Source organism: Oncorhynchus tshawytscha, linkage group LG31, assembly GCF_018296145.1.
Source record: "Oncorhynchus tshawytscha isolate Ot180627B linkage group LG31, Otsh_v2.0, whole genome shotgun sequence".
Taxonomy (NCBI): Eukaryota; Metazoa; Chordata; class Actinopteri; order Salmoniformes; family Salmonidae; genus Oncorhynchus; species Oncorhynchus tshawytscha.
In genome coordinates this window covers 25,352,833-25,380,710 of record NC_056459.1, presented here as the reverse complement: position 1 = coordinate 25,380,710, position 27,878 = coordinate 25,352,833, and the positions used below count along the sequence as shown (strand labels likewise).

The following is a 27,878-nucleotide window of genomic DNA, read 5'->3' as shown; positions in this document are numbered from 1 at the left end:
GCATTGGAAAACCTCCCTGGTCTTTGTAGTTGACTCTGTGTTTGAAATGCTCCTCTGAGGAACCTTACAGATAACTGTATGTGTGGGGTACAGAGGGAGTCATAAAACAATCATGGTGAACATTATTATTGCACACACAGTGAGTCCATGAAACGCATTATGTCATTTCTTATTTAACTCGGCAAGTCAGTTAAGAACAAATTCTTATTTACAATGACGGCCTAGGAACAGTGGGTTAACTGGCCTAGGAACAGTGGGTTAACAGCCTTGTTCAGGGGCAGAATGACAGATTTTTACCTTGTCAGCTCGGGGATTCAATCCAGCAACCTTTCAGTTACTGGAGTAGAATGGTATCAAACACAACGCTCTAACCACTAGGCTACCTGCCGCCCCCAACAAAGGGGTTGAATACTTATGGACTCAAGACATTCCAGCTTTTCATTTATTTGTAAAGATTTCCCCCCAAAATAATTCCACTTTGACATTACGGGGTATTGTGTGTAAGCCAATGACACACAATCTCCATGTAATCCATTTAAAATTTAGGCTGTAACCCAATACAATTTGGAAAAGGTCAAGGGGTGTGAATCAGTGGAGGCTGCTGAGGGGAGGACAGCTCATAATGGCTGGAACAGAGCTAATGGAATGGTATCTAAAACATGGAAGCCACGTGTTTGATACCATTCCACTCCAGCCATTACCACGAGCCCGTCCTCCCCAATTAAGGTGCCACCAACCTCCTGTGGTCTGAATACTTTCTGAAGGCACTGTAGGTGTTTGTGTGGTTTTACTTGACATGAAGATACAAAGGCAATTCATTATTTAGATTTTTCTTCAGCTGAGTGGCGAGATTGTTCACCTGCAGACCCAGAGATGTCTAGAAGCTGTGGAGGAGAAGGACACGGAAGGTCACCAGAGAAGGGCCAACGCTACCCATGTGGCATCAGAATCTTGCCTCTGTTGATACCTGTATTTAGATGTGTTTCTGTTAAGGATATAATGCAAGTGCTATGGTGTGGAAATCATTTACCCATACATTACAGAGGAAATTAATTATGATTTTGTACAATGCTGCACATAAAGGAATATTCTATTTTATGAAATTGCCAGAGTTTGTTGGCAAATAGCCTATAATGTAGGCATAATGAATAATCCTTTTATTTGTTTTTATTGAAAACAAACACAAAACAGGCAGGTACAATGAACAGGTTACAATTACATCATCTTTCAATCAGTCAATTTCCAATGATGAATCCCATTTCTCCCAGTATTCCTGGCCTCTCTCATTCTGTGTTCTAAAGGTCATAGTAATGATGCCTATGTGAGATGGTGTGCTGCGGTGTGTTCTGCCGTCTTAAAAGAGGAGTCGTGCTGAGGGCCTGACCTTTTTTCACACATCTGGTTCACAGGGCAAAAGGAAAGGGGACATACAGGCTCTACAATGCATTCGGAAGTATTCAGACCCCTCACACTTTTTTCATATTTGGTTACATTGTATGTATTTTACAATAAGGCTGTAATTACATTTTCTACACACAATACCCCATAATGACAAAGCAAAAACAGGTTTTTATACATTTTTGCAAATGTATTACAAATTAAAAACAGAAATACCTTATTTACGTAAGCATTGAGACCCTTTGCTATGAGACTTGAAATTGAGCTCAGGTGCATCCTGTTTCCATTGATCATCCTTGAGATGTTTCTACAATTTGATTGGAGTCCACCTGTGGTAAATTCAATTGATTTGACATGATTTGTAAAAGGCACACGCCTGTCTATATAAGGTCCCACAATTGACAGTGCATGTCAGAGCAAAAACCAAGCCATGAGGTCGAAGGAATTGTCCGTAGAGCTCCGAGACAGGATTGTGTTGAGGAACAGATCTGGGGAAGGGTCCCAAAAAAATGTCTGTAGCATTGAAGGTCCCCAAGAACACAGTGGACTCCATCATTCTTAAATGGAAGAAGTTTGGAACCAACAAGACTCTTCCTAGAGCTGGCTACCCAGCCAAACTGAGCAATAGTGGGAGAAGGGCCTTGGTCAGGGAGGTGGCCAAGAACCCAATGGTCCCCCTGACAAAGCTCCAGAGTTCCTCTGTGGAGATGGAAGAGCCATCCAGAAGGACAACCATCTCTGCAGCACTCTACCAATCAGGGCTTTATGGTAAAGTGGCCAGACAGATGCCACTCCTCAGTAAAAGGCACATGACAGCCCACCTGGAGTTTGCCAAAAGGCACCTTAAGGACTCTGACCATGAGAAACAAGATTATTTGGTCTGATGAAACCAAGATTGAACTCTCAGGCCTGAATGCCAAGCGTCACGTCTGGAGGATACCTGGCACCATCCCTACGGTGAAGCATAGTGGTGGCAGCATCATGCTGTGGGGATGTTTTTCAGAGGCAGATACTGGGAGGCTAGTCAGGAAAGATGAACAGAGCAATGTACAAAGAGATCCTTGATGAAAACCTGCTCCAAAGTGCTCAGGACCTCAGACTGGGGCAAAGGTTCACCTTCCAACAGAACAACGACCCTAAGCACACAGCCAAGACAACGCAGGAGTGGCTTCGGGACAAGTCTCTGAATGTCATTGAGTGTCCCAGCCAAAGCTTGGATGTGAACCGGATTGAACATCTCTGGAGAGACCTGAAAATAGCTGTGCAGCGACACTCCCCATCCAACCTGACAGACCTTGAGAAGATCTGCAGAGAAGAACAGAAGAAACTCCCCAAATACAGGTGTGACAAGCTTGTAGCGTCATACCCAAGAAGACTTGAGGCTGTGATCACTGTCAAAGATGCTTCAACAAAGTGCTGAGTAAAGGGTCTGAATACTTAAGTATGTAAATCTGATATTTTTTTTGCAAAAAAAAAAAATGTTTTTGCTTTGTCATTGTGGTATTGTGTGTAGATTCGGGGGGGAAATGATTTAATCCATTTTAGAATAAGGCTGTAACGTAACAAAATGAGGAAAAAGTCAAGGGGTCTGAATACTTTCCAAATGCACTATGTATTTGCTATGCCTCCCCTAGTTCAGATGGAAACAGTTGTAGCCATTTTCTGAGGATAACTGACTGAATAATTTTGTATTAGAGTACACAATCAAGATTTGAGCCATACAATTCAGACCATTCAGATGGCTGACTGATAACTTTTATTTCTCTTTCGTAGGCTTTGTCACCATCAGTTGTTACCAGGAGATTCAACAGTAATATTATTTGAAATGAAATGAAAAAAAGTCCTAAAAAGGGTTTTCATTAACAAAACAATGTAACTATGATCTACTATACTGAACAAAAATATAAACGCAACATGCAACAATTTAAAAGATTTACTGAGCTACAGTTCATATAAAGGAAATCAGTCAATTAAAATAATTCAATTAGGCTCTAATCTATGTACTTCACATGACTGTGAATACAGATATACATCTGTTGGTCCTAGATACCTTAATTAAACATAAAAGTATGGGTGTGGATCATAAAACCCGTCCGTATCTAGTGTGACCACCATGTGCATCATGCAGCGCGACACATCTCCTTCGCATAGAGTTGATCAGGCTGTTGATTGTGGCCTGTGTAATGTTGTCCCACTCCTCTTCACTGGCTCTGCGAAGTTGCTGGATATTGGTGGGAACTGAAACATGCTGTCATACACGTTGATTCAGAGCATCTCAAACATGCTCAATGGGTGGGATGTCTGGTGAGTATGCAGGCCATTGAAGAACTATGACATTTTCAGCTTCCAGGAGTTGTGTACACGTCCTTGCGACATGGAGCCGTCCATTATCATTCTGAAACATGAGGTGATGGCGGCGGATGAAGGGCACCACAATGGGCCTCAGGATCTCAATATCTCTGTGCATTCAAATTGCCATCGATAAAATGCAATTGTCTTGGTTGTCCATAGCTTATGTCTACCCATACCGTAACCCCACCACCACTGGGCATTTTGTTCACAACATTGACATCAGCAAACTGCTTGCCCACACAATGCCATACACATGGTCTACAGTTGAGAGGCTGGTAGGATGTACTGTCAAATTCTCTAAAACGTCTTGAGGCGGCTTATGGTAAAGAAACTAACATAGCATTTGTCTGGCAACAGCTCTGGTCGACATTCCTGCAGTCAGCAAGTCAATTGCACGCTCCCTTAAAACTAGAAACATCTCTAGCATTGTGTTTCGTGACAAAATGGCACATTTTTTTAGGGCCTTTTGTCCCCAGCACAAGGCGTACCTGTGTAATGGCCATGCTGTTTAATCAACTTGTTGATATGTCACACCTGTCAGGTGGATGGATTATCCTGGCAAAGGAAAAATGCTCACTAACAGGGATGTAAACAAATTTGTGAGCAATAAGCTTTTTGTGCGTATGGAAAATTTCTGGGATCTTTTATTTCAGCCCATGAAACATGGGACCAACACCGTACATGTTGCGTTTATATTTTTGCTCAGTATAATAATGTTTCAATGTTTTCCATGACTATATAACGTTATTGTTTTACTGTGGTGGATTCATCTAAAAGTGATTCCTATGAATACAATGAATTTCATAATAAAAAAGGTGTCATAAAAAATGTCAACCATGATCATTTACGACATCTAGGCAGGTGTTTGGAGAGATGTGCTTTCCGAGTGAAGCTGAAAAGGCAGTGGGGGCAGGGATACGGTCTCTCCCCTGTGTGGGTCTTCATGTGGACTTTGACGTGACTCTGTTCATAAAAGCTCTTCCCACATTCTTGGCAGGAGTATGGCTTTATATCACGGTGAGTGTGGGTCCTCATGTGACTGGACAGAGAACCAGAACGGTTAAACCGGCTGGGGCATTCAGGGCATTCAAATGGCTTCTCCCCAGTGTGTAGGAGCTTGTGCTTGGACAGATCCCCAGACTGAGTGAAGCTTTTACTGCACTCGGTACAGGTGTATGGTTTCTCACCCGTGTGAGTCAGGTGATGGTTCTTCAGGTGTGAGAGTCGAAAAAACTTCTTGTCGCACACTGTGCAGTGGTAGGGCCTCTCCCCGGTGTGTGAGCGCATGTGTAACTTCAACAACCCCAGCCTCAAGAACGCCCGCCCACAAACCCCACAGTGGTAGTTCTTCTCGTTGCTGTGGATCTTCAGGTGTGTTTTCAGATAAGCTTTGTCAGCAAAGTCTTTACCACAAACGGTGCATTTGAAAGGTCTCTCCCCCGAGTGTGTTCGCAGGTGAAGCTTCAGATGGGCCCTGCTTGCATACCGCTTATCGCATTGGGTGCAGGAGAACTTCCTCTCACCAGTGTGAACCGACATGTGAGTCCAGAGGAGCGACTTCCGTTTGAAAGTCTTCCCGCAGTCCTGGCATTTGAACGGCTTGAGCCCCGAGTGTATTAACGAGTGATAACGGTAACCGCTGTTCTCTGAGAAGCGCTTGCCGCACTCCTTACATTCGTACGGCTTCTCTCCAGTGTGGATACGCATGTGAGTGTCCAGGCTCGTAGGAGTACTGAGGATCTTCCCACACTCTGAGCAATGGAAGCCGACTTCCAGACAGACCACAGTCTTAGTGTCCTTAGGTTTAGTGCCCTCTGGTTCTTGACACCGATGTGGCCCTAGTCCCCAGCAATTTTCAAAGCTCTTCCCACAGTCAGCACAACTGATATGACCATCGGTGCGAAAAACAGCCATTTTGTGCAAATTCTTGCAGTGCTTCAGCAGGGTTCCCAGGTACGGGAATCTACGGGCACACTGCGGGCAGGGGTGGAGTTTCCCTGGAACCCTGGGGGGACGGGCAGGTTTCTGGGGAAGGGCGGAGGGGTGGGCCTGGCGGGTGTGGATGTGTAGCTGTCGTGGGGTATGGAACATGCAGCTGCACTGGGGACAGCTGTGTGTGGGTGCGTACACGGTTTTACTCTTTGAGACGTGGCTTTTCAGCATGGCCAGGTACTGCTTCTGGTGTTTGGTCTTGATGTGGTTCTCCAGGAAGTAACAGTCAGTGAAGGAGATGGTGCAGTGTGGACAAGGAAAGAACTGCGGAGAAGAGACTGAGGGAAAGGGATAAAGAGGTGATTAGGCCTTGAACTCAGAATAGCCTGTTTTCTGTTCAGCTTGTGAAGATGAGGAGGACCAAAGATCAACATTGATAGCTTGCTACTACGATAATAGATTTTTATTAAAAACAATAGGTTTCTTGCCCGTTATGTATTTATCAGAGTTGTTGACCTCACAATAAGCCATATTCGAGTAACTTACATTGTGGTGCTGAAACTTGAAGAAGCAGCCGCAGCACAAACAGGCCTACCTGTTTGACAGACTAAATTAGGCTATATAGACTGCTATATCCATAGATTTTATTGGTCAATTCCTACACCCAATATCCACTCTTTAAATAGCATACCTCTGTCAGTGAAGGGCTGTTAATTTAAAACCAAGACTTGAATTGAGAAGGTATGAAAGAAAATGGCAAAACGCATGTGTCCAACACACTATGAGAAGATTGTTAGCTTAAGATTTCAGAAAATAAAACAGATCTGATTAAATAAAGTGATGTATAACAGAGCTTTGGTCCGAGATGCTTTGTGAAACAAGCTGTAAAATACACAGGACAGACGTGACTCCAATGCATATGGGGATATGTATTGCTAAGGTAGGCCTACTCTGTCTGGGGTGGAAAGGTAGGCCTACTCTGTCTGGGGTGGAAAGGTAGGCCTACTCTGTCTGGGGTGGAAAGGTAGGCCTACTCTGTCTGGGGTGGAAAGGTAGGCCTACTCTGTCTGGGGTGGAAAGGTAGGCCTACTCTGTCTGGGGTGGAAAGGTAGGCCTACTCTGTCTGGGGTGGAAAGGTAGGCCTACTCTGTCTGGGGTGGAAAGGTAGGCCTACTCTGTCTGGGGTGGAAAGGTAGGCCTACTCTGTCTGGGGTGGAAAGGTAGGCCTACTCTGTCTGGGGTGGAAAGGTAGGCCTACTCTGTCTGGGGTGGAAAGGTAGGCCTACTCTGTCTGGGGTGGAAAGGTAGGCCTACTCTGTCTGGGGTGGAAAGGTAGGCCTACTCTGTCTGGGGTGGAAAGGTAGGCCTACTCTGTCTGGGGTGGAAAGGTAGGCCTACTCTGTCTGGGGTGGAAAGGTAGGCCTACTCTGTCTGGGGTGGAAAGGTAGGCCTACTCTGTCTGGGGTGGAAAGGTAGTCCTACTCTGTCTGGGGTGGAAAGGTAGTCCTAACTTTTGAAAGTACCATGCTCAAATTCCTAATGATGTCTCAGATTTAATTATTTGCAAACAGGGACAGTTTTGTTGCAAACAAGACACACTGATTTGGCATTCGAGAAATATGATAAGATTAACACATAGGCCTCGCTCTCCGTCCATTTGTATTATCCTGTAATTTGTGTGTTATTAAAAAAGATTCTGCTAATATGTACAATTGCATGAAATGTTTATAAAAAGGCAATTTTTTCTCTGACCTAAAAGCATAGTGACAGATTCATGCAATGATTTTACAATAAAGGAGATCTTTCCACCCCAACTCTTGTCCATGGCGAACTCACAACCTTCAGGCCCTCAGCCCTGTGTGCTATAAAAATTCCTGCATTGCCATCTAATGCACACAGGTCGAATAACAGTTTATAAAACTACATATGTAAGGCTCTAGTCTGTCCAAGAAGTGAGGATAAATGCTAGGCATGTTTTCTGGTACCCGCTTTGTGTTTTAATTCTTATTTGGGTATAGGGGAGGGTCACTTGTTTTTTTACAGTCTTCAGGGAGGGTTTAGGTTAAATATATTTTGCTGAAGGGAGGCCATCCATTTCCATTAGAGGTCTGATTTTCTTCATCAAACCCTTATTGTAAATAATGTTCACTCCCTATGGGGTGGGAGAGGGAACACATAAAAAAGAGAAATGTAATTTTCCTAATTCCAGAATAAAGAAATAATCCCTGCTGATATCAAATTAAAATCTTCAGTAATGTATCACCCATTTTCACTGCAGTATTGGGTGTAGACTGGAGTATGTACATGTCCTACCTTCACTGTTGTCTTCATCCCTCCTGGCATCTGTCTCCTCCTTCACCAAACGCACTTTAGTTTCTCTCAGAAGAGTCTTAAGCACCACCTTATAGATTAGAAAGATGAAGAAACCACAGTAAGCATAAACCAACCACCTTCACTGAACAAAAATATAAAACGCAACGTGCAACAATTTCAAGGATTTTCCCGAGTTACAGTTCATAGAAGGAAATTGGTCAATTAAAATAAATTAGGCCCTGGTCTATGGATGTGGCCTGTGTAATGTTGTCCCACTCCTCTTCAATGGCTGTGTGAAGTTGCTGGATATTGGCGGGAACTGGAACTTGCTGTCGTACATGTCAATCCAGAGTACCCTAAACTTGCTCAATGGGTGACATGTCTGATGAGTATGCATGGCACGACAATGGGCCTCAGGATCTCGTCACGGTATCTCTGTGTATTCAAATTACCATCGATAAAATACAATTATGTTTGTTGTCTGTAGCTTATGCCTGCCCATACCATAACCCCACCACCACTGAGCACTCTGTTCACAACGTTGACATCAGCAAACAAAGGTTAGCATTTGCCCACTGAAGTCGGTTATGACTTCAAACTGCAGTCAGGTCAAGACCCTGGTGAGGACGACGAGCAGCAGATGAGCTTCTCAGAGACGGTTTCTGACCGTTTGTGCAGAAATTCTTTGGCTGTGCAAACACACAGTTTCATCAGCTGTCAAGGTGGCTGATCTCAGACGATCCCACAGGTGAAGGACCCGGACGTGTAGGTCCTGGGTTGGTGTGGTTACCACATGCCAAATTCAAAATGACCTTACATAATTTGTTTATGAGCTGTCCATCTTCGATTGATTGTGCTGCGGCTGCAGCTTTAGTTTCAGCACAATGTAAGTTACTCAAATCTGGTTTATTGGGAGGTCAATAACTCTGATAAATACACAATGGGCAAGAAACATAATTGATTTAATTAAAAACAATATAGTAGCCGCAAGCTATCAAAGTTGACCTCAGGTCCTCCTCATCTTCGCACTCTCCTTCTCAAACTGAACAGGACACAGGATATAGACTAGTCAGCGAGCAAGATAGTTAATCTTTTGGACTAGGCCTAATCAAATAGTATTTGCGGAAGAAGCATTTGACTCTCTTGCTGAACTGCCACCGTAGGCCTACACAGCACAGCCATTGGTTAGGCAGATCAGCAAGAGCAGAGCAGGCCAGGGCTCGGGGTTGGAATATCCATTGCAGTGTATAATGCAGCCTAGTTGTATTTACAGCATCCCAGCAGCTCTTAGAAATATAACTTTGCTCTGTGCATCACACTAAATAGCCAAAAGGCTCACTTGATATTGAGTGCCCAGCTGAGAATCAGAGATGAGGGGCAGCATCAGGCACGTCGATAAATAGCCTAATAAACAACTAATTCTAAAACACTGAGAATTTGACATTCCATAAATTACATGACCCCTGGACTAGATTTTCCTCCAGGTAACCATTCTATAAATTTCGATCCATCCTTAAAAGTCGCATGTTTGGGAAAGACTACTAACTCATCTTACGTTGGACAATTTTGTTAGTATCACCACAGGACTCCTCGATATCTTGCTATACCGGGTCGCTTGGTTGGACGTAGTTTGATGTTGCTTGACGTGCTTTTGCTTCTCCAGCACAGGACGTTTGGAATGGTCACCAATTTCCTTCCGTTCAAAGTCTCCTGGTTCTTTTTTTATTCGGATGGAGTTGAAAGTAACCCCATTAGTGTTAGACTGTATAGTCCTCTTGGTTGTGTTGCTTTGCTTTTTCCCAGGTTTGTTATTCATCGTGTGGACTTGAGTATCTTCGTCGACACGTTCCCCTTCCTTTGAATTCTGCGAGAAAGACTAGCTAGGTAACGTTAGACTGAACTCAAGACCACCTCACCACAATGATATCCTATCCAACACACTAAAAAATAAAACATTAGGCTGCACTATCCCAAAAAATAAATCCGCAGATTTATGCAGAAACTATACATCTGCATGACTCAAATGCTGAAGCCTAACTGATTATTGATAGAACATCCATGTGGCATGCGCAGTGTCTGCGCAAATGAACACACGAAAGAACATGCCGTCAATCACTTCCGGAGTCAACAAATCTTCCACACATTTCAGGAATGTTATCTAACCTGCAAGAAGATCATATCAAACATATTGTCATACATTGGCAAGACTTGCTTTTCAGAGAGACTAGCTATATTTCGTAGGGAATGCAGTCAGTGCTACGATAGCTGTAAATGTTAAGTGAAAGGGCATAGGCTTGTTGTGTGACTGGGCTGGCTGAGTTAGCATGCTATGGATTTCTCTGTTTTAAAAACGGTGGTTGCACAGTTGGTTAGCATCCTAGCTACACCAAACGTAAACGTTAGCTAACTAGCTACTATCGACAAAATGACTCACATGCTTGCTGTCATCTGTTAAATCTGGTTTAGATCACTATAGCGTCAGCTAGCTAGCCACCAACACCAACTTTCTCCACTTTCTACCTCAATAGGTTGCCTCTCTAAAGAAAAGGTAAAGTGACATTATATTGCACATGAGCGTCCTCTGTATACTTTCCATGGCGGCTCGAAGCTTCACATTGTCGGGGGCGTCCGGCGGTCTGATACGGTCGCGTGTATTGTTCCCGTGTTCGATCACAAGGTGAGTTGAGTTTCATATATAATATGTCGAGTATTGTTGCTGTCAGGTGGCCCGTCACCCCTCTGTCACTGTTGGGGGGGTTAGGGCTTGGGGTTGATTGTGCGGCTACTACACCTGTCACGTCTTTAACAACACCAAAGCTGCCATACACCCGGAGCTACTCGCTTGTTTTTAGATGATCATGATTTACTTAAAGTTTGCTGGACCCATCTGACAATGGGTACAAGTCTATTAATTGTTTGTTTTGACGTCAGCACACAGGTGAGACTGCAGTCTTTCTAGGGGCCATAGAGGTTATACACGTAACTGACCTTTGTGCTGATTCGCTTGGCTACATTATTTTCTGATAGACAGACATGTTTAAATAAAGTAGGCATTTCTGTTGTCTTTTCAGGAAAATGTCATCCAGAAGACAAATGGACCATCTAGAGAGGACAGCCAGCAACTACAGACAAGATGTGAGTGACCATCCAGTTGTGTTTGTACTGTAGCAACAAACCTGTGGCTTATGCAATCCAAAACTGAAAACAGTTTTAGTTCTGTGTTATGATGAGACTGACAATATCGAAGACATTTTGTTAATCTGTGTATGTCTAGGCTAAAGGTTTCTAATGTACAGATTCTCAACTATTGCCACAGTTTAATTGTGTTAATCTTCATGATTGATTGACAGGTTATTTCATTTGTAAACTGTGTGTTGGTGTGTGTGTCCAGCGTGTATATCCGGCGCGGGTATGCAGCATCATGGACGAGTCTGAGACAGTGAAACGCCTCCGGCTAGCTGTCCATCCAGACTTCACTTTCAGAGCTGGCCAGTGGTGAGTAGTACAGTACTGTCATTTGTTTGGCTACATTCATAGCTCATTGAAAGGAGACTGAATACAGCATTTACACCAATGGCTTTGGGGAGAGGATGTTTACACCTATCCAATCCTTTCAGATCTGCACAAGTGCATAGGCTATAGGTATGGGTAGATACGGTATAGGGGGAGAGGCAGTGTGTTGTCACAATTAAATTAACCAGTATATCACATCAACAGTTTGTTGGACAAAACCTCTATACCCCTGTATGGACCTTATCAAATTCATTATCTGGCACAGGCTGCTGTCAATCATCACGCACAGTGAGAGAAATTACCTGTTGCAATCCATCAAGGTCTTGTGCAAACCTCTTTTTATAATGGCTGTAATACCTTTACCAGGCACTAGAGGGAAGTGTTGTATTGAATGTGTGTAATGCTATTTACAGTGTTGCTCTCCCCTGCCACTGTTCCCCCAGGTCATTGTGTTAAAAGACAATGTTCTCAATCAACCCACCTGGTTAAAATACAGGTAAATAAATAAGTTGATAAACAAATGCATATGATGACAGCAGGAAGCAGTTAGGGGGGATTTCCAACTTACAAGATTGTTTCAGACCCACTAACAGGCTTCATAACATGTGCCATTTAGCACTCTGTTTTTCCAAAGCGACTTCGTCATGCGTGCATTCATTACCAATGGGTAGTCCCGGGAATCGAACTCACTACCCTGGCGTTACACGTGGCACGCTCTACCCACTGAGCTACAAAGAAAAACAGCATTAGGATTGTAGCTAAAAGCAAAGCACACATCCATAAACATGTTTAATTTATGATGTAAAAGTACAGTTGATAAATATCTCCTTCAACTCTGTGGTCCATACTGTTGGTGGGTGGTTTGTGTATAAACAGAAGAGGTTGGTGAGTTGCCCCGCCGGTGTTCAGTAATGGATGTAAAACGGATGTAAATACTATACCTTACACCTCCTCCAGTCCATATGACAGATGGGTAGGAGGAGTGGGAGAAACATATGTGTGTGTCTCTGTTTACGTGTCAGAGAGGGAGAGATGCTTGCTAGTTGTTATTGCCTTGGAGGGCTGTGTACTTTTTTTCTTCTTTTTGTCCAAACTTGTGGAAAGTTACCACTTCCTGTGGTATGTTATGTAAAGATATGTGAGTGACATGGACACATTGTGTACATTTTGAGGTTGCTTTTGAATCCGTTAGATTACGTTCTCAGTTGGACATGTTTTGCATTATTTAAAAATAAGGATTCTCTTGTTGTCTCTCGGTCTGTCTCTCTGTGTGTCCAGGGTGGACTTCTTTATCCCTGGTATGGAGAAGGTAGGAGGATTCTCTGTATGTTCCAGTCCAGGTCTGCTGTTATTGAGCTGGCTGTCAAATGCACAGAACATCCCCCCCGCACATTGGATACACACCAAGGTGAGTGTGTGTGTGTGTGTGTGTGTACATTGAAATGAACATTTTCACATATAGTTTGTTTCTGCTTCAAAATCAATAGCATTGTCAGTGTCTGTCAGTCTTTCTGCCTGTCTCTCCATTTGGTGTGTGTGTGTGTTTTTCTAGGTTGTATTGTAAGTCTGATCTCATCCAGTAGCTGTGTCTTCTCTGAGCAGTAAGCTGTGTGTGACTGTGGTTGTCGCCACATAAAGCTGTCTGATATTCCACAGTAAAGTGGTTGGAGACTGTACTCAGCCTTGGGATTGTTTGATGAGCCTGTTGTTAACTCTTCCGTCTGTACTGGGTTAGAGTGTGGGGACTGTGACAACAGATAAAGCAGAAGAGTGTGTGTATACACGTGTGTGTATAAAGGGAAAAGGAGAGGGAATTTGCTGCTGTTGTCTTCAAAATACCTCCCCCCACCAGCTATAAGATCTCTCTCCCATCGTGTGTGTGTGTAACAGGTGTGTGTGTGTAACAGGTGTGTGTGTGTGTGTGTGTGTAACAGGTGTGTGTGTGTAACAGGTGTGTGTGTGTAACAGGTGTGTGTGTGTGTGTGTGTGTAACAGGTGTGTGTGTGTGTGTGTGTAACAGGTGTGTGTGTGTGTGTGTAACAGGTGTGTGTGTGTGTGTGTGTGTGTGTAACAGGTGTGTGTGTGTGTGTGTGTGTAACAGGTGTGTGTGTGTGTGTGTAACAGGTGTGTGTGTGTGTGTGTAACAGGTGTGTGTGTAACGTGTGTGTGTGTGTGTGTGTGTGTGTAACAGGTGTGTGTGTGTGTGTGTGTGTAACAGGTGTGTGTGTGTGTGTGTGTAACAGGTGTGTGTGTGTGTGTGTGTAACAGGTGTGTGTGTGTGTGTGTAACAGGTGTGTGTGTGTGTGTGTGTAACAGGTGTGTGTGTAACAGGTGTGTGTGTAACAGGTGTGTGTAACCGCTGTGTGTGTGCGTAACCGCTGTGTGTGTGTAACCGCTGTGTGTGTGTGTAACAGCTGTGTGTGTGTGTAACAGCCGTGTGTGTAACAGCTGTGTGTGTGTGTGTGTAACAGCCGTGTGTGTGTAACAGCCGTGTGTGTGTAACAGCTGTGTGTGTAACAGCTGTGTGTGTGTGTGTAACAGCTGTGTCTGTGTGTGTGTAACAGCTGTGTGTGTGTAACAGCCGTGTGTGTGTAACAGCTTTGTGTGTAACAGCTTTGTGTGTAACAGCTGTGTGTGTAACAGCGTCTGTCTCCTGAGACTCCGATGCTGCACTGGATGTCTTTTTTTAATCTCTAAAACAGACTTTCTCCACAATAGGGAACAGAAAGCAGACTTCTAGAATGTGGACACATCTCATACCTGAGTTATTTATCATTACAAAATAAACATATTATTCCTTCTCTCTCTCTCTCTCTCTCTCTCCTCAGTGCACTATGGACTCCCATGTAGCGATGCGTGTGGGTGGTAACTTCTTCTTTGACCCCCTGCCCTTTGACCCCTGTGTTGACCTGTTGTTGGGGGCGTGGGCATTAACCCTTTATACTCCATCCTGCTTCACGTCGCTGACCTGCTATGACAGAACCCCGCAAAAGTAGGGAGGGGCTACAACAGGCTCCACCCACCTCTGCTACAGCGCCAAGAACGCACAAGAGCTGCTCTTCAAAGTGAGGGGGGCGAGGGGTATGTGGGTTGACTCATAACTCGCAATCCGTGTGGTTATATCCGCAGGGCGGGTGGGTTTTTGGGGGGGGTAGGTGGGTCTACATTGAGGTTTCTTTTATTACCTGCTGTTAGTGTGTAGCCTAAGGGACTTCAAATCCATTTTTATTGGTCACATACACATATTTAGCAGATGTTATTGCGGGTGTAGAGAAACGTGTTCCTAGCTCCAACAGTGCAGTAGTGTCTGTCAAAATGGCACGTCAAGGGAACTGTGCTGTTCAGATGGGTTAAATGGAATAGTAACCTAACTGAAATCTGGACTGTAGGTCTATAACCTCTCACATTGCCTAATATGACATTAACGCCTGCAGAATGAAGCATTTGTTGCAGTAAAATTACACACCAAATGTAAATTTTGACTCAGGAACAGGAGTGGAGAAATATGATTTATTTATTTCATCATAGAGAATGAATACACGGTTAGCACTGCCACATTTACAGACGGGCCCTATCTTTATAAGCACCATAAAAGCTGATTTTAGTCATTCAACCACATAAAATATGCATCTAAGCCAAACAAAACATTTTTTGGCTCATTTTAACAGCTTTTAATTTCCTTAAAACTGGTCAAACTGATGTCAGTTTGAAAATGTTGCTTTCTTTGCGTTATTGCATTTTCTCCCCAGTCCCTAAACATCTTTGCTGTGTGAGAGAAGCAGAGAGAATTTAGATTTTATTTTATTAGGATCCCCAATATGGTGACATTTGGTCTTACTGGTGTCTGACACACAACAAAAAAGACTACAGACAAGACTTTACATGCATTCAAAAACATGTAGTGTGTGTATCAGTTACACCGCAAGTAGGTCACATAGGGAACAGGCGTTGTGCCGTGAGGTGTTGCTTTATTTGTTTTTTGAAACCAGGTTTGCTCTTCACTATGGAAGGGAGTTCCATGCAGTCATGGCTCTGTATAATACTGTATGTTTCCTTGAATTTGTTCTGGACTTGAGGACTTTGAAAAGACCTCTGGTGGCATGTCTGGTGGGGGAAAGTGTATGTTTCTCAGTGCTGTATGTAAGTTGACTGTTCAAACTATTTGGAATTTCTTATAACTTGAAGTGATGCAGTCAGTCTTTCCTCAACTCTTAGCCAAGAGAGTCTGCCATGCATAGTATTGATATCACCCCACTGATTATAATGAAGAGTAAAATGTCTCACTCTGTTCTGGGTCAGCTGCAGCTTAACTAGGTCCATCTTTGCAGAACTTGACTATAATCAAGATGACCACCCTTGATGCATTCATTCTATTGATTTATGACATTCTGGTGAGCAAGGGTTTACAGTTGAAGTTGGAAGTTTACATACAACGTAGCCAAATACATTTAAACTCAGTTTTTCACAATTCCTGACATTTAATCCTAGTAAAAAGTCCCTGTCTTAGGTCAGTTATTATTTTAAGAATGTGAAATGTCAATAATAGTCTTTTATTTCTTCCATTACATTCCCAGTGGGTCAGAAGTTTACATACACTCAATTAGTATTTGGTAGCGTTGCCTTTAAATTGTTTAACTTGGGTCAAACGTTTCAGGTAGCCTTCCACAAGCTTCCCACAATAAGTTGGGTGAATTTTGGCCCATTCCTCCTGACAGAGCTGGTGTAACTGAGTCAGGTTTGTAGGCCTCCTTGCCCGCACACGCTTTTTCAGTTCTGCCCACACATTTTCTATAGGATTGAGGTCAGGGCTTTGTGGTGGCCACTCCAATACCTTGACTTTGTTGTCCTTAAGCCATTTTGCCACAACTTTGGAAGTATGCTTGGGGTCATTGCCATTTTCGACCAAGCTTTAACTTCCTGACATGTCTTGAGATGTTGTTTCAATATATGCACATTTTTTATTATTTTGTGAAGTGCATCAGTCCCTTCTGCAGCAAAGCACCCCCACAACATGATGCTGCCACCCCCGTTCTTCACTGTTGGGATGGTGTTCTTTGGCTTGCAAGCCTCCCCCTTTTTCCTCCAGACAAAACGATGGTGATTATGGTCAAACAGTTCTATTTTTGTTTCATCAGACCAGAGGACATTTCTCAAATGTACAATCTTTGTCGCCATGTGCAGTTGCAAACCGTAGTCTGGCTTTTTTACGGCGAATTTGGAGCAGTGGCTTCTTCCTTTCTGAGCAGCCTTTCCGGTTATGTCAATATAGGACTTATTTTACTGTGGATATAGATACTTTTGTACCTGTTTCCTCCAGCGCCTTCACAAGGTCCTTTACTGTTGTTCTGGGATTGATTTGCACTTTTCGCACCAAAGTACGTTCATCTCTAGGAGACAGAACACGTCTCCTTCCTGAGCGGTATGACGGCTGCGTGGTCCCATTGTGTTTATACTTGCGTACTATTGTTTGTACAGATGAACGTGGTACCTTCAGGCATTTTGGAAATTTCTCCCAAGGATGAACCAGACTTATGGAGGTCTACAATTATTTTTCTGAGGTCTTGGCTGGTTTCTTTTGATTTTCCCATGATGTCAAGCAAAGAGGCACGAAGTTTGAAGGTAGCTTTGAAATACATCGACGGGTACACCTCCAATTGACTCAAATGATGTCAATTAGCCTATCAGAAGCTTCTAAAGCCATGACATAATTTCCTGGAATTTTTCCAAGCTGTTTAAAGGCACAGTCAACTTAGTGTATGCAAACTTCTGACCCACTGGAATTGTGATACTGTGAAATAATCACAAAGTAGATGTCTTAATCGACTTGCCAAAATTATAGTTTGTTAACAAGAAATTTGTGGAGTGGTTGAAAAACAAGTTTTAATGACTCCAACCTAAGTGTATGTAAACTTCTGACTTAAACAACTGTATTTAGTCTTCTGGGGCAACAAGTAATGACAGAAGAGAAGCTGCATGTATCTAATTATAGACAAGTTGACTAACAAACAGCCTCTCAAAAAATCGTTCTGCTGTCTGACTGTAGACAACAGTGCATTTTCTATATTCGCTGGTTAGTGTTGGGTGTGGGCTCAGATTTCCACTTTATCACATATAGCCGGGTGGTTGCAGATGGGTTATTAGCAATTGTGGGCGGGTGAAAAAACAGTTGACCCGCGCATCACTAGTGTGTGTGTTAGTGTTACTGAGCTACAGTTCATATAAGGAAATCAGTCAATTTAAATAAATTCATTTGGCCCTAATCTATGGATTTCACATGACTGGGAATACAGATATGCATCTGTTCGTCACAGATACCTTAAAAAAAAAAAGAAGTATGGGTGTGGATCATAAAACCAATCGGTATCTGGTGTGACCACCATTTGTCTCATGCAGCGCGACACATCTCCTTCGCATAGAGTTGATCAGGCTGTTGATTGTGACCTGTGGAATGCTGTCCCACTCCTCTTCAATGGCTGTGTGAAGTTGCAAGTCCCAAATTTGCTCAATGTGTGACATATCAGGTGAATATGTAATGCCATTGAAAACTGGGACATTTTCAGCTTCCAGGAATTGTGTACAGATCTTTGTGACATGGGGCCGTGGATTATCATGCTGAAACATGAGGTGATGACGGCGGATGAATGGCACGACAATGGGCCTCATGATCTCGTCACGATATCTCTGTGCATTCAAATTTCCATCAATAAAATTCAATTGTGTTTGTTATCCGTAGCTTATGCCTGCCCATACCATAACCCCACCGCCACCATGGTACAATTGAAACCTGGATTCATTATTGAAGAGCACATTTCTCCAGCGAGCCAGTGGCCATTTGAAGGTGAGCATTTTTCCACTGAAGTTGTTTACGACACCGAACTGCAGTCAGGTCAAGACCCTGGTGAGGACGATGAGCACGCAGATGAGCTTCTCTGAGACTGTTTCTGACAGTTTGTTCCGATAATTCTTTGGTTCTACAAACCAACAGTTTCATCAGCTGTCTGGGTGGCTGGTCTCAGATGATCCAGCAGGTGAAGAAGCTGGATGTGGCGGTGCTGGGCTGGCGTGGTTACACGTCTGTGGTTGTGAGACCGGTTGGACAAACTGCCTAATTCTCTAAAATGACTTGAGGCAGCTTATGGTAGAGAAATTAAAATAAAATGTCCTGGAAACAGCTGTGGTGGACATTTCTGCAGTCAGCATACCAATAGCATGTTCCTTCATCTTGAGACATCAGTAGCCTTGTGACAAAACTGCACATTTTAGAGAGGCCTTTTATTGTCCCCAGCACAAGGTGAACCTGTGTAATAATCATTCTGGTTAATCAGCTTCTTGATATGCCACACCTGTCAGGTGTCATAATCCATCCAGATTATCTTGGCAAAGCAGAAATGCTCACTGACAAATTTGTTCACAACATTTGAGAGAAATAAGCTTTTTTTGTGCGTATGGAACATTTCTGGGATCTTTTATTTCAGCTCATGGGACCAACACTTTACATGTTGCGTTTATATTCTTGTTCAGTGTTTGTATATATCTAGTTGTATTATTACCCACCCTGCTCTCCCCCCCAGTCCCTATGATATCAATAGTGGGAGGACCCCCCAGTCCCTATGATATCAATGGTGGGAGGACCCACCCTGCTCTCCCCCAGTCCCTATGATATCAATGGTGGGAGGACCCACCCTGCTCTCCCCCAGTCCCTATGGTATCAATGGTGGGAGGACCCACCCTGCTCTCCCCCAGTCCCTATGATATCAATGGTGGGAGGACCCACCCTGCTCTCCCCCCAGTCCCTATGATATCAATGGTGGGAGGACCCACCCTGCTCTCCCCCAGTCCCTATGATATCAATGGTGGGAGGACCCACCCTGCTCTCTCCCCCAGTCCCTATGATATCAATGGTGGGAGGACCCACCCTGCTCTCCCCCCAGTCACTATGATATCAATGGTGGGAGGACCCACCCTGCTCTCCCCCCAGTCCCTATGATATCAATGGTGGGAGGACCCACCCTGCTCTCCCCCAGTCCCTATGATATCAATGGTGGGAGGACCCACCCTGCTCTCCCCCAGTCCCTATGATATCAATGGTGGGAGGACCCACCCTGCTCTCCCCCAGTCCCTATGATATCAATGGTGGGAGGACCCACCCTGCTCTCCCCCAGTCCCTATGATATCAATGGTGGGAGGACCCACCCTGCTCTCCTCCCCCAGTCCCTATGATATCAAAGGTGGGAAGACCCACCCTGCTCTCCCCCCCAGTCCTATGATATCAATGATGGGAGGACCCACCCTGCTCTCCACCCACCCAGTCCCTATGATATCAATGGTGGGAGGACCCACCCTGCTCTCTCCCCCAGTCCCTATGATATCAATGGTGGGAGGACCCACCCTGCTCTCTCCCCCAGTCCCTATGATATCAATGGTGGGAGGACCCACCCTGCTCTCTCCCCCAGTCCCTATGATATCAATGGTGGGAGGACCCACCCTGCTCTCCCCCACCCAGTCCCTATGATATCAATGGTGGGAGGACCCACCCTGCTCTCTCCCCCAGTCCCTATGATATCAATGGTGGGAGGACCCACCCTGCTCTCCCCCAGTCCCTATGATATCAATGGTGGGAGGACCCACCCTGCTCTCTCCCCCAGTCCCTATGATATCAATGGTGGGAGGACCCACCCTGCTCTCACCCCCCAGTCCCTATGATATCAATGGTGGGAGGACCCACCCTGCTCTCCCCCCAGTCCCTATGATATCAATGGTGGGAGGACCCACCCTGCTCTCCCCCCCAGCCCCTATGAATTCTAAGACCAACCCAGCACACACCACCCAGACCACGCACCTGCCCACGTTACCATGGCAACATGTTTGGGGCCTTTGGACCATATTTTTCCACAGGTGTGACCTGGCTGCATCACTTGATTTATTTTACCTCACCTAAATGTGTATTTCTACCAGGTACCAACTTGTACAACTGGCTTGACTCGGCTACAATTTGAACAAATTAACGAATCTCTCTTTACCGGAATAGTCAACTTAACTATCACCTGACTCGGGTGTTCACCAAATGCAATGAACATCAGTTGTACAACCTGAGTGTGTATGGAGCCATTGATCTGATGGTGATCTCTGACCTGTGTGAAGTGCAGTATAATGAGTGTATATATAGCTTTCCTGATGATCCACTACAAGGATGGAGAAACACACTCAAACTGTCCTCAACTCATTGACTGTAATAAACTGAATCCTGCAGGGATGCAAACTAGTCACCTTTTGGCGTAATTCACCGTTTTGAATCCAAAATAGGTGACCTACGTGATTCGTGTAGATCCGATGAAAAAAGTTTGGGGGGGGGGGTTGGATCACAGCTGTCTGTAAGCGAACGAGTAAACCGCGTTTGTAGCAATACTGACTGTATGCAAGGCTCTGCCAATCGTTTACATAACAGAATGGAAGAAAGAAGAGACAGCCAATCACTAGTTACAGCACCAACGATAACGTTAGGTGATAAGCCTGACCAGGGTGAGAAGGTGACGAAGCGTACTTCATGAGCTGTAACCGAAACCTACTGGCATTTGGAAAGTTTGAGGTGAGGGAGAAATTGTGATGGACGTTGGCTCGGCAGAGAAATGTTGAGCAACATTAGCCAATTTATCTGGTCAAATAAATGAGTTTATGGTGTGAAAATTAGCTTTGCTAATAAAGTCAGACAGCTACAACATCAGATGAGTAAACATTAGTAACCTAACCAATTCGCACCGAGGTAAAGACAGTTTCAGGTTTGATATTCGATGGATATTCGCATGTAGTTTTCCTTACGTCTACCAACAGCAGTTAGGGACCGTCAACATAATGACAAATCAAATTTTTCAAAATTCAATAGCTCTTTAACCTAAGGTGACCAGATTTCTGAAATGAAAACCGGGGACATTTCCAGTTCTGCGGTCAATATATCATTAAAATATCCAACGTTATTATCTATGAAATAAAAAGGGGGACAATTCCGGTTTCATGTATTGAGTCTAACAGGCACACTGTGATAGAGAAAACAACTGTTACAGAAACACTACAGACAAGACAGAACTGTCCGATCTGAACAGCCATTCAGTGGTCCTGGTAGTCTGGGTAGAATAAGAGCAGAAGAAAACGAGCAAAATTGGAAAAAAAGACAATAGTATATGTGAAATACTTAACATAATAAAGGACGCTGTTGAGATTGGTAACTACATAATATACAGTGGGGAGAACAAGTATTTGATACACTGCCGATTTGACAGGTTTTCCTATTTACAAAGCATGTAGAGGTCAAATTTGTTATCATAGGTACACTTCAACTGTGAGAGACAGAATCTAAAACAAAACTCCAGAAAATCACATTGTATGATTACATTTTTTTTTTTACCCCTTTTTCTCCCCAATTTCGTGGTATCCAATTGTTTTTAGCTACTATCTTGTCTCATCACTACAACTCCCATACAGGCTCGAGAGAGACGAAGGTTGAAAGTCATGTGTCCTCCGATGCACAACCCAACCAAGCTGCACTGATTCTTAACACAGCGCATCCAACCCGGAAGCCATCATTGTATGATTAAGTAAATCATTTGCATCTTATTGACATAAGTATTTGATACATCAGAAAAGCAGAACTTAATATTTGGTACAGAAACCTTTGTTTGCAATTCCAGAGATCATACGTTTCCTGTAGTTCTTGATCAGGTTTGCACACACTGCAGCAGGGATTTTGGCCCACTCCTCCATACAGACCTTCTCCAGATCCTTCAGATTTCTGGGCTGTCGCTGGGTAATACGGACTTTAAGCTCCCTCCAAAGATTTTCTATTGGGTTCAGGTCTGGAGACTGGCTAGGCCACTCCAGGACCTTGAGATGCTTTTTACGGAGCCACTCCTTAGTTGCCCTGGCTGTGTGTTTCGGGTCGTCATGCTGGAAGACCCAGCCACGACCCATCTTCAATGCTCTTATAGAGGGAAGGAGGTTGTTGGCCAAGATCTCACGATACATGGCCCCATCCATCCTCCCCTCTATACGGTGCAGTCGTCCTGTCCCCTTTGCAGAAAAACATCCCCAAAGAATGATGTTTCCACCTCTATGCTTCACGGTTGGGACGGTGTTCTTGGGGTTGTACTCATCCTCCTCCAAACACGGCGAGTGGAGTTTATTTTTGTCTCATCAGACCACATGACCTTCTCCCATTCCTCCTCTGGATCATCCAGATGGTAATTGGCAAACTTCAGATGGACCTGGACATGTGCTGGCTTGAGGGGGACCTTGCGTGCGCTGCAGGATTTTAATCCATGACAGCGTAATGTGTTACTAATGGTTTTCTTTGAGACTGTGGTCCCAGCTCTCTTCAGGTCATTGACCAGGTCCTGCCGTGTAGTTCTGGGCTGATCCTTCACCTTCCTCATGATCATTGATGTCCCACGAGGTGAGATCTTTCATGGAGCCCCAGACCGAGGGTGATTGACCGTCATCTTGACCTTCTTCCATGTTCTAATAATTGTGCCAACAGTTGTTGCCTTCTCACCAAGCTGCTTGCCTATTGTCCTGTAGCCCATCCCAGCCTTGTGCAGGTCTACAATTTAACCCTGATGTCCTTACACAGCTCTCTGGTCTTGGCCATTGTGGAGAGGTTGGAGTCTGTTTGATTGAGTGTGTGGACAGGTGTCTTTTTAAACAGGTAACGAGTTCAAACAGGTGCAGTTAACAGGTAATGAGTGGAGAACAGGATGGCTTCTTAAAGAAAAACTAACAGGTCTGTGAGAGCCGGAATTCTTACTGGTTGGTAGATGATCAAATACTTATGTCATGCAATAAAATGCAAATTAAGTACTTAAAAATCATACAATGTGATTTTCTGGATTTTTGTTTTAGATTCCGTCACTCACAGTTGAAGTGTACCTATGATAAAATTACAGACCTCTACATGCTTTGTAAGTAGGAAACACTGCCGATTTTGCAGGTTATCAAATACGTATTCTCCCCACTGTACTTATAGGGACCTAATCTGTATATTTCTCAGAAGAATGTATTTTCTTCAGGATTGCTCTGTCTTTGGCCAGCTTCTCCATGAACTCCTGGCAAGGGAGGTTGAAGTTTGTCTTCACAATAAGCATGGCCTTGATGGTAGGAACAGTGAATCTATTTCTTGCTGCTGTCCATAGATCATTCATTTGGGAGAACACTCTCTCGACTGGTGCATTACTTCCAGGTAAGCACATGACAACAGATGCTAATCTAGCCAGGTTAGTGTGTGGGATGTCATTCACTTTGAAGTCGGTAACCACCATGCTCCATCTCTGACTGAGCGGTGTCTCAGATGTTTTCCATTCTTCAAGCGATCCCCCCTTTAGGAACTCTTGCAGGCCAGTAACCTTGTATCCAGTCACACAATGTATCCTCATTGATGGTCACATTGGGGCATTTTTCCTGCAGTGTGCCTGCTGCCTTCTGGATCTCTTCACGCAGAGGTTGCCTTTTTAAAAAGAGACTATGTAAATCTTTTAGATTATCTGTGTGCTTTCCCCATGCTTGCAAGTAGTTCACAGCCGTAGTGAAGAATGATTGGGATGTTTTGAGAAAGCTCTCTTCAGACATGACTCCATTTTCCTCTAGCTCTCTCAAAGTCCTCTGACCAAAACTGGAATGAAGTTGTCACATCAGTCAATTTTGCCTAAACGTTTCTCAGAATTGCAGCGGACTCCACAGCACAGTGGTCCTGGCCTCCAAGCATCTTGATCGTGTCACTGAATACGGCCAAGTTTCCATGGACAAAGGCCAGCCAAAGTTCAGTCAGTGGATCTTCGAACATTGTTCACAGGGCATTTGTCAAAAGAAATAAAGGATTTCAATGGCACATACATTTTCAGCACTCTTTCTAGAGCAGGGAGCATGGACATCCAGTGAACATTGCCGTTTCATAAAATGTTATGGTACTCCTGGCCAACAAACTCACAAAAGCCCTTTAGTCTTTCTACTCCGACGGTGAAAATATGAACATATTCCAAATATGTTTGTGAGCAGGTACTCAACATCATATCCAAAGCTGTTCTGGCCGTGTTATGAATGATGTGGGCAGGACAACCTAAGCCAATCACCTCCCACTGCAGAGCATTTTTAACTTTGGTATGGACATTGACCCTCCCCAGCCTATTCAGTCCCCCAAAGTTGGTATTTGTTGTCAGCAGAGGATGTTTTCCAGGTTACATTTTTTGATGACCACCAGGACCTCAGCTGCAATTTTCTCTGCTGTTTCTCCATTCAATTCAACACAATCGAGCAGTTTTGTTTCCACAGATGTGCTGCCTTCATATATCTTACATATGACTACTATTGGCAGCAGCTTTACATGTCCATGAATGGACACATCAATGGACAGGGACAGAAATTCAACCTGGTCTAGGTCCTGTGTTACCAAAGTAGTTGCCCATGTTGCTAACACGTTACTCACTATGGCATCAAATTTTGACCTAGCACATGTAGACTTTGGCTCATAAAGCTTCCGTGTCAGTTGTGCTGTGCAGTCCATAGATCTGTAACTATGATTGTGTCGCATAGTGTGGTATGCAAAGACACCCTCCTGCACAGCTAAACCATATTCTTCTTGGGAAGGCTCTACCTTCTTGAAGAATGTGGTGACAGAGGACATACCAACACGGCCAATCAGAGAGGCTTAATGCTTTTTTGTCTGTTGATGTTCTACCACTGCCGTTCTTCTCCGGCTGCCAATTGAAAGAGAGGAATTACAAAGGGTGCAGTGAACCATTCTATCTTCTTGACCTGAGCGTATAAATGGAAATTCTCATGTTTTTCATAAAGTGCATTTCCGTTTCTTGGGAAGAGTCATTGTATCTCCTCTGTCTGTTCTTCACTCTCCTTGTCACTCTTCTTACTCTCAACTTTTTCTTCTCCTCCAATCTTTCTCCTCTTTTCTTCACTCATCTTCCTTTCCTTCTCTTCACCTTTCCACCTCACTCTTCTACACCCTCCTTGCTTCACTCTTTTTACTCCCTTAATGTTTCCTTCTCCTTCCTCTCCAATCTGTATTAATAAATAGCATACTATTAGATCAAAGACTTTGGTTAACAGATTCCCATTGCTTGCCTCATTTCTGTATTTTATCTCAAACACATTGTTTGGAATAATAAATTGGCAGTCTCTGTAATCATATCTTTACCTTTCCTCCTCTGTCTCCTTCACTCTGCTTCCTATCCAGTCTTCCTCCTCTCCTTCCTCTCCACTGCTAATGTTATCCATGAACATTTAACTATATTTTCACACTACTTATTATAATGCCAAACCATTGAAATCAGAATTAATTGTGCGTTCATTTAATACAATCATATTTTCAAAATAGCCCGTCCACTGCATGTTTACATGTGAAAGTTTTTTAACCTAGCTATAACAGTAGCAAGCATAACCTATTTAAAACCTTATAGAGCAGATTATCTATCTACATAATAAATTGTGACAACATCACTAGCTAGTATCTCAAACGATTGTAATTTACCTGGCTTGAAAAGACGTTTGTGGTGTTGTGGATTCACCTGACACTTGCTAGCTTCTGGCCGAGTTTTCCACAGCAGTTTTTTCTAAAACTATCGCGAGCAAGTAGTTAGTAGAAGAAGAAGACGAGTGAATGAAGCTGCTATAGCGAGCAGCCCCCTCTGTTGGCCAAAACAAGCACAACACGATTGAGACGTCAACCGGGATGCTCTGTTGCCCGGTCTTTCTTGCCAAGTAAAATATTTCACTTTGCGGTCTGTTTTTAACACACAGTTAAAGACGGGGACATTTCCGGGGACAGGCCACCAAAAACGGGGATGTCTGGTCCCCCTACTTTAACCATGACTCCTAACACTTTCAAACACTTTCAACCCGCTGGCATAGACACACATTGCACACCCTTTAGTTTGTCCATTTTTATCTCTCATGGTTTTACATTATTTAAAACATTTAGAATTGATATAGTTCCTTGGTCATGTGACTTCAAACAAGTTTCAGAATGTCCACTGACTATACCTTCATATTGCACACTCTGTCTACTTTCATCTCATGCTATTAGACTTAAATCTGTAAGCTTTGGAGGCCTTCATTTTACATGGGTGTTACATTTTGTTGTTTTTAAGTCAACAAATGTTCCATCTTCGCAATAACTATCTTTCACATGGACACTGATAAGATCCACAAATGGCTGTATGTGGTTTGGATCAAGGACAGGAGAGGTGTTCGAACAGAGGTGCGTAAAGGAAGGTGCACAGGTAGGCCTCATGAAAAACAGTGTTTCATATGCTCTTTTTAATCACAGTAATAGGCAGTGATTTGTAAGTCACAGTGAGCTTGATAACGTGAAGGAATCCTTTTCATAGCGTCACTTTTATATACTGTACATTAAAACAAATCCTTCTATGTTGAGTTTTAGAATTCAGTTTACGTGATCTGATAATGACTTGATATTTGAGTGTATTCACAAGCCACATGCAGACAACTTACAAAATGCAATATTGCATTTGAGGGTTTGTTTTTCTGATGAAAATAGTTATGATGCATGGTCTACTATTTCTAACTGGGAAAATAAATTCCTACGTCTTTTGTGGGTAAAATCCTTTTTCCAAAATTGACATTTTTGTGAAGAGGCATGAGGGTTGTGAAATGGGTCATTTAATAGTAAAATAATTTAAGGGATCTATACATTTCTATATTGCTTCCCCAGTATCGGCATGAACCACCAGGCCAAGTGTTTTTGGTTGACCCTGCTGGACAGAAAGAGAAGGAGGAATCGGAACACGCTGCATTCAAAATCAGGTCTTAGTTATTCCATTGTACTGGATCTAATACATATTAGCATTTTACATACCTTCATAAGTAGAATATTTTTTATGACATACTGTGAAAAACTGTCTTGGCTGCTGGCTCTGTCACTTTCAGACATGCGCAAAGCAGACTTGAACCACAGGGGTTCTCTGTAAAGAGAGAGTAATCCAAAAGGCACAGACACACCCCTTGACTTTCAATTGGCACCGTTGACCTGTATGTATTCTCTCCTGATTGGCTCTGTGGTGCACAGTCTGGCAGTCTGACTAAAGTGTCAGAGGTATGAAGAGAGACATCATCCTTTGTATTTAAATATATAAATACACTACTCAAAAAAATAAAGGGAACACTAAAATAACACATCCTAGATCTGAATGAATGAAATATTCTTATTAAATAATTTTTTCTTTACATAGTTGAATGTGCTGACAACAAAATCACACAAATTATCAATGGAAATCAAATTTATCAACCCCTGGAGGTCTGGATTTGGAGTCCCACTCAAAATTAAAGTGGAAAACCACACTACAGGCTGATCCAAC

The 27,878-nt window shown here is 43.5% G+C and overlaps 2 protein-coding genes across 2 annotated transcripts; one reads left to right on the top strand and one right to left on the bottom strand.

Annotated features, from left to right (window-relative positions):
- Nucleotides 1–4,345: 4,345 nt before the first annotated feature.
- On the bottom strand, nucleotides 4,346–10,053 carry LOC112229445 (gastrula zinc finger protein XlCGF57.1). Its single transcript, XM_024395275.2, has 3 exons — nucleotides 9,551–10,053; nucleotides 7,996–8,083; nucleotides 4,346–6,020 (listed from the first exon to the last, which is right to left on the bottom strand). The coding sequence occupies exons 1-3, from the start codon at nucleotides 9,809–9,811 to the stop codon at nucleotides 4,591–4,593; spliced, it is 1,779 nt and encodes a 592-aa protein (XP_024251043.1). The 5' UTR covers nucleotides 9,812–10,053; the 3' UTR covers nucleotides 4,346–4,590.
- Nucleotides 10,054–10,094: 41 nt separating this feature from the next.
- Nucleotides 10,095–14,624, top strand: LOC112229446 (oxidoreductase NAD-binding domain-containing protein 1). Its single transcript, XM_042310183.1, is given in 7 exon segments — nucleotides 10,095–10,672; nucleotides 11,067–11,130; nucleotides 11,387–11,490; nucleotides 12,787–12,916; nucleotides 14,337–14,421; nucleotides 14,424–14,479; nucleotides 14,481–14,624. Coding segments are annotated over 7 exon segments (675 nt in total). The 5' UTR covers nucleotides 10,095–10,565; the 3' UTR covers nucleotides 14,610–14,624.
- The last annotated feature ends 13,254 nt before the right edge of the window (nucleotides 14,625–27,878 follow it).

What these genes read in the sequence shown, in the direction of transcription:
- LOC112229445 (XM_024395275.2), bottom strand. Translation starts at nt 9,811, where the DNA reads ATGAATAACAAACCTGGGAAAAAGCAAAGCAACACAACCAAGAGGACT. An exon ending in TACTAACAAAATTGTCCAAC is followed by an intron (nt 8,084 to 9,550) that starts GTAAGATGAGTT and finishes CTAATCTATAAG; the next exon opens with GTGGTGCTTAAGACTCTTCT. An exon ending in GGATGAAGACAACAGTGAAG is followed by an intron (nt 6,021 to 7,995) that starts GTAGGACATGTA and finishes CCTTTCCCTCAG; the next exon opens with TCTCTTCTCCGCAGTTCTTT.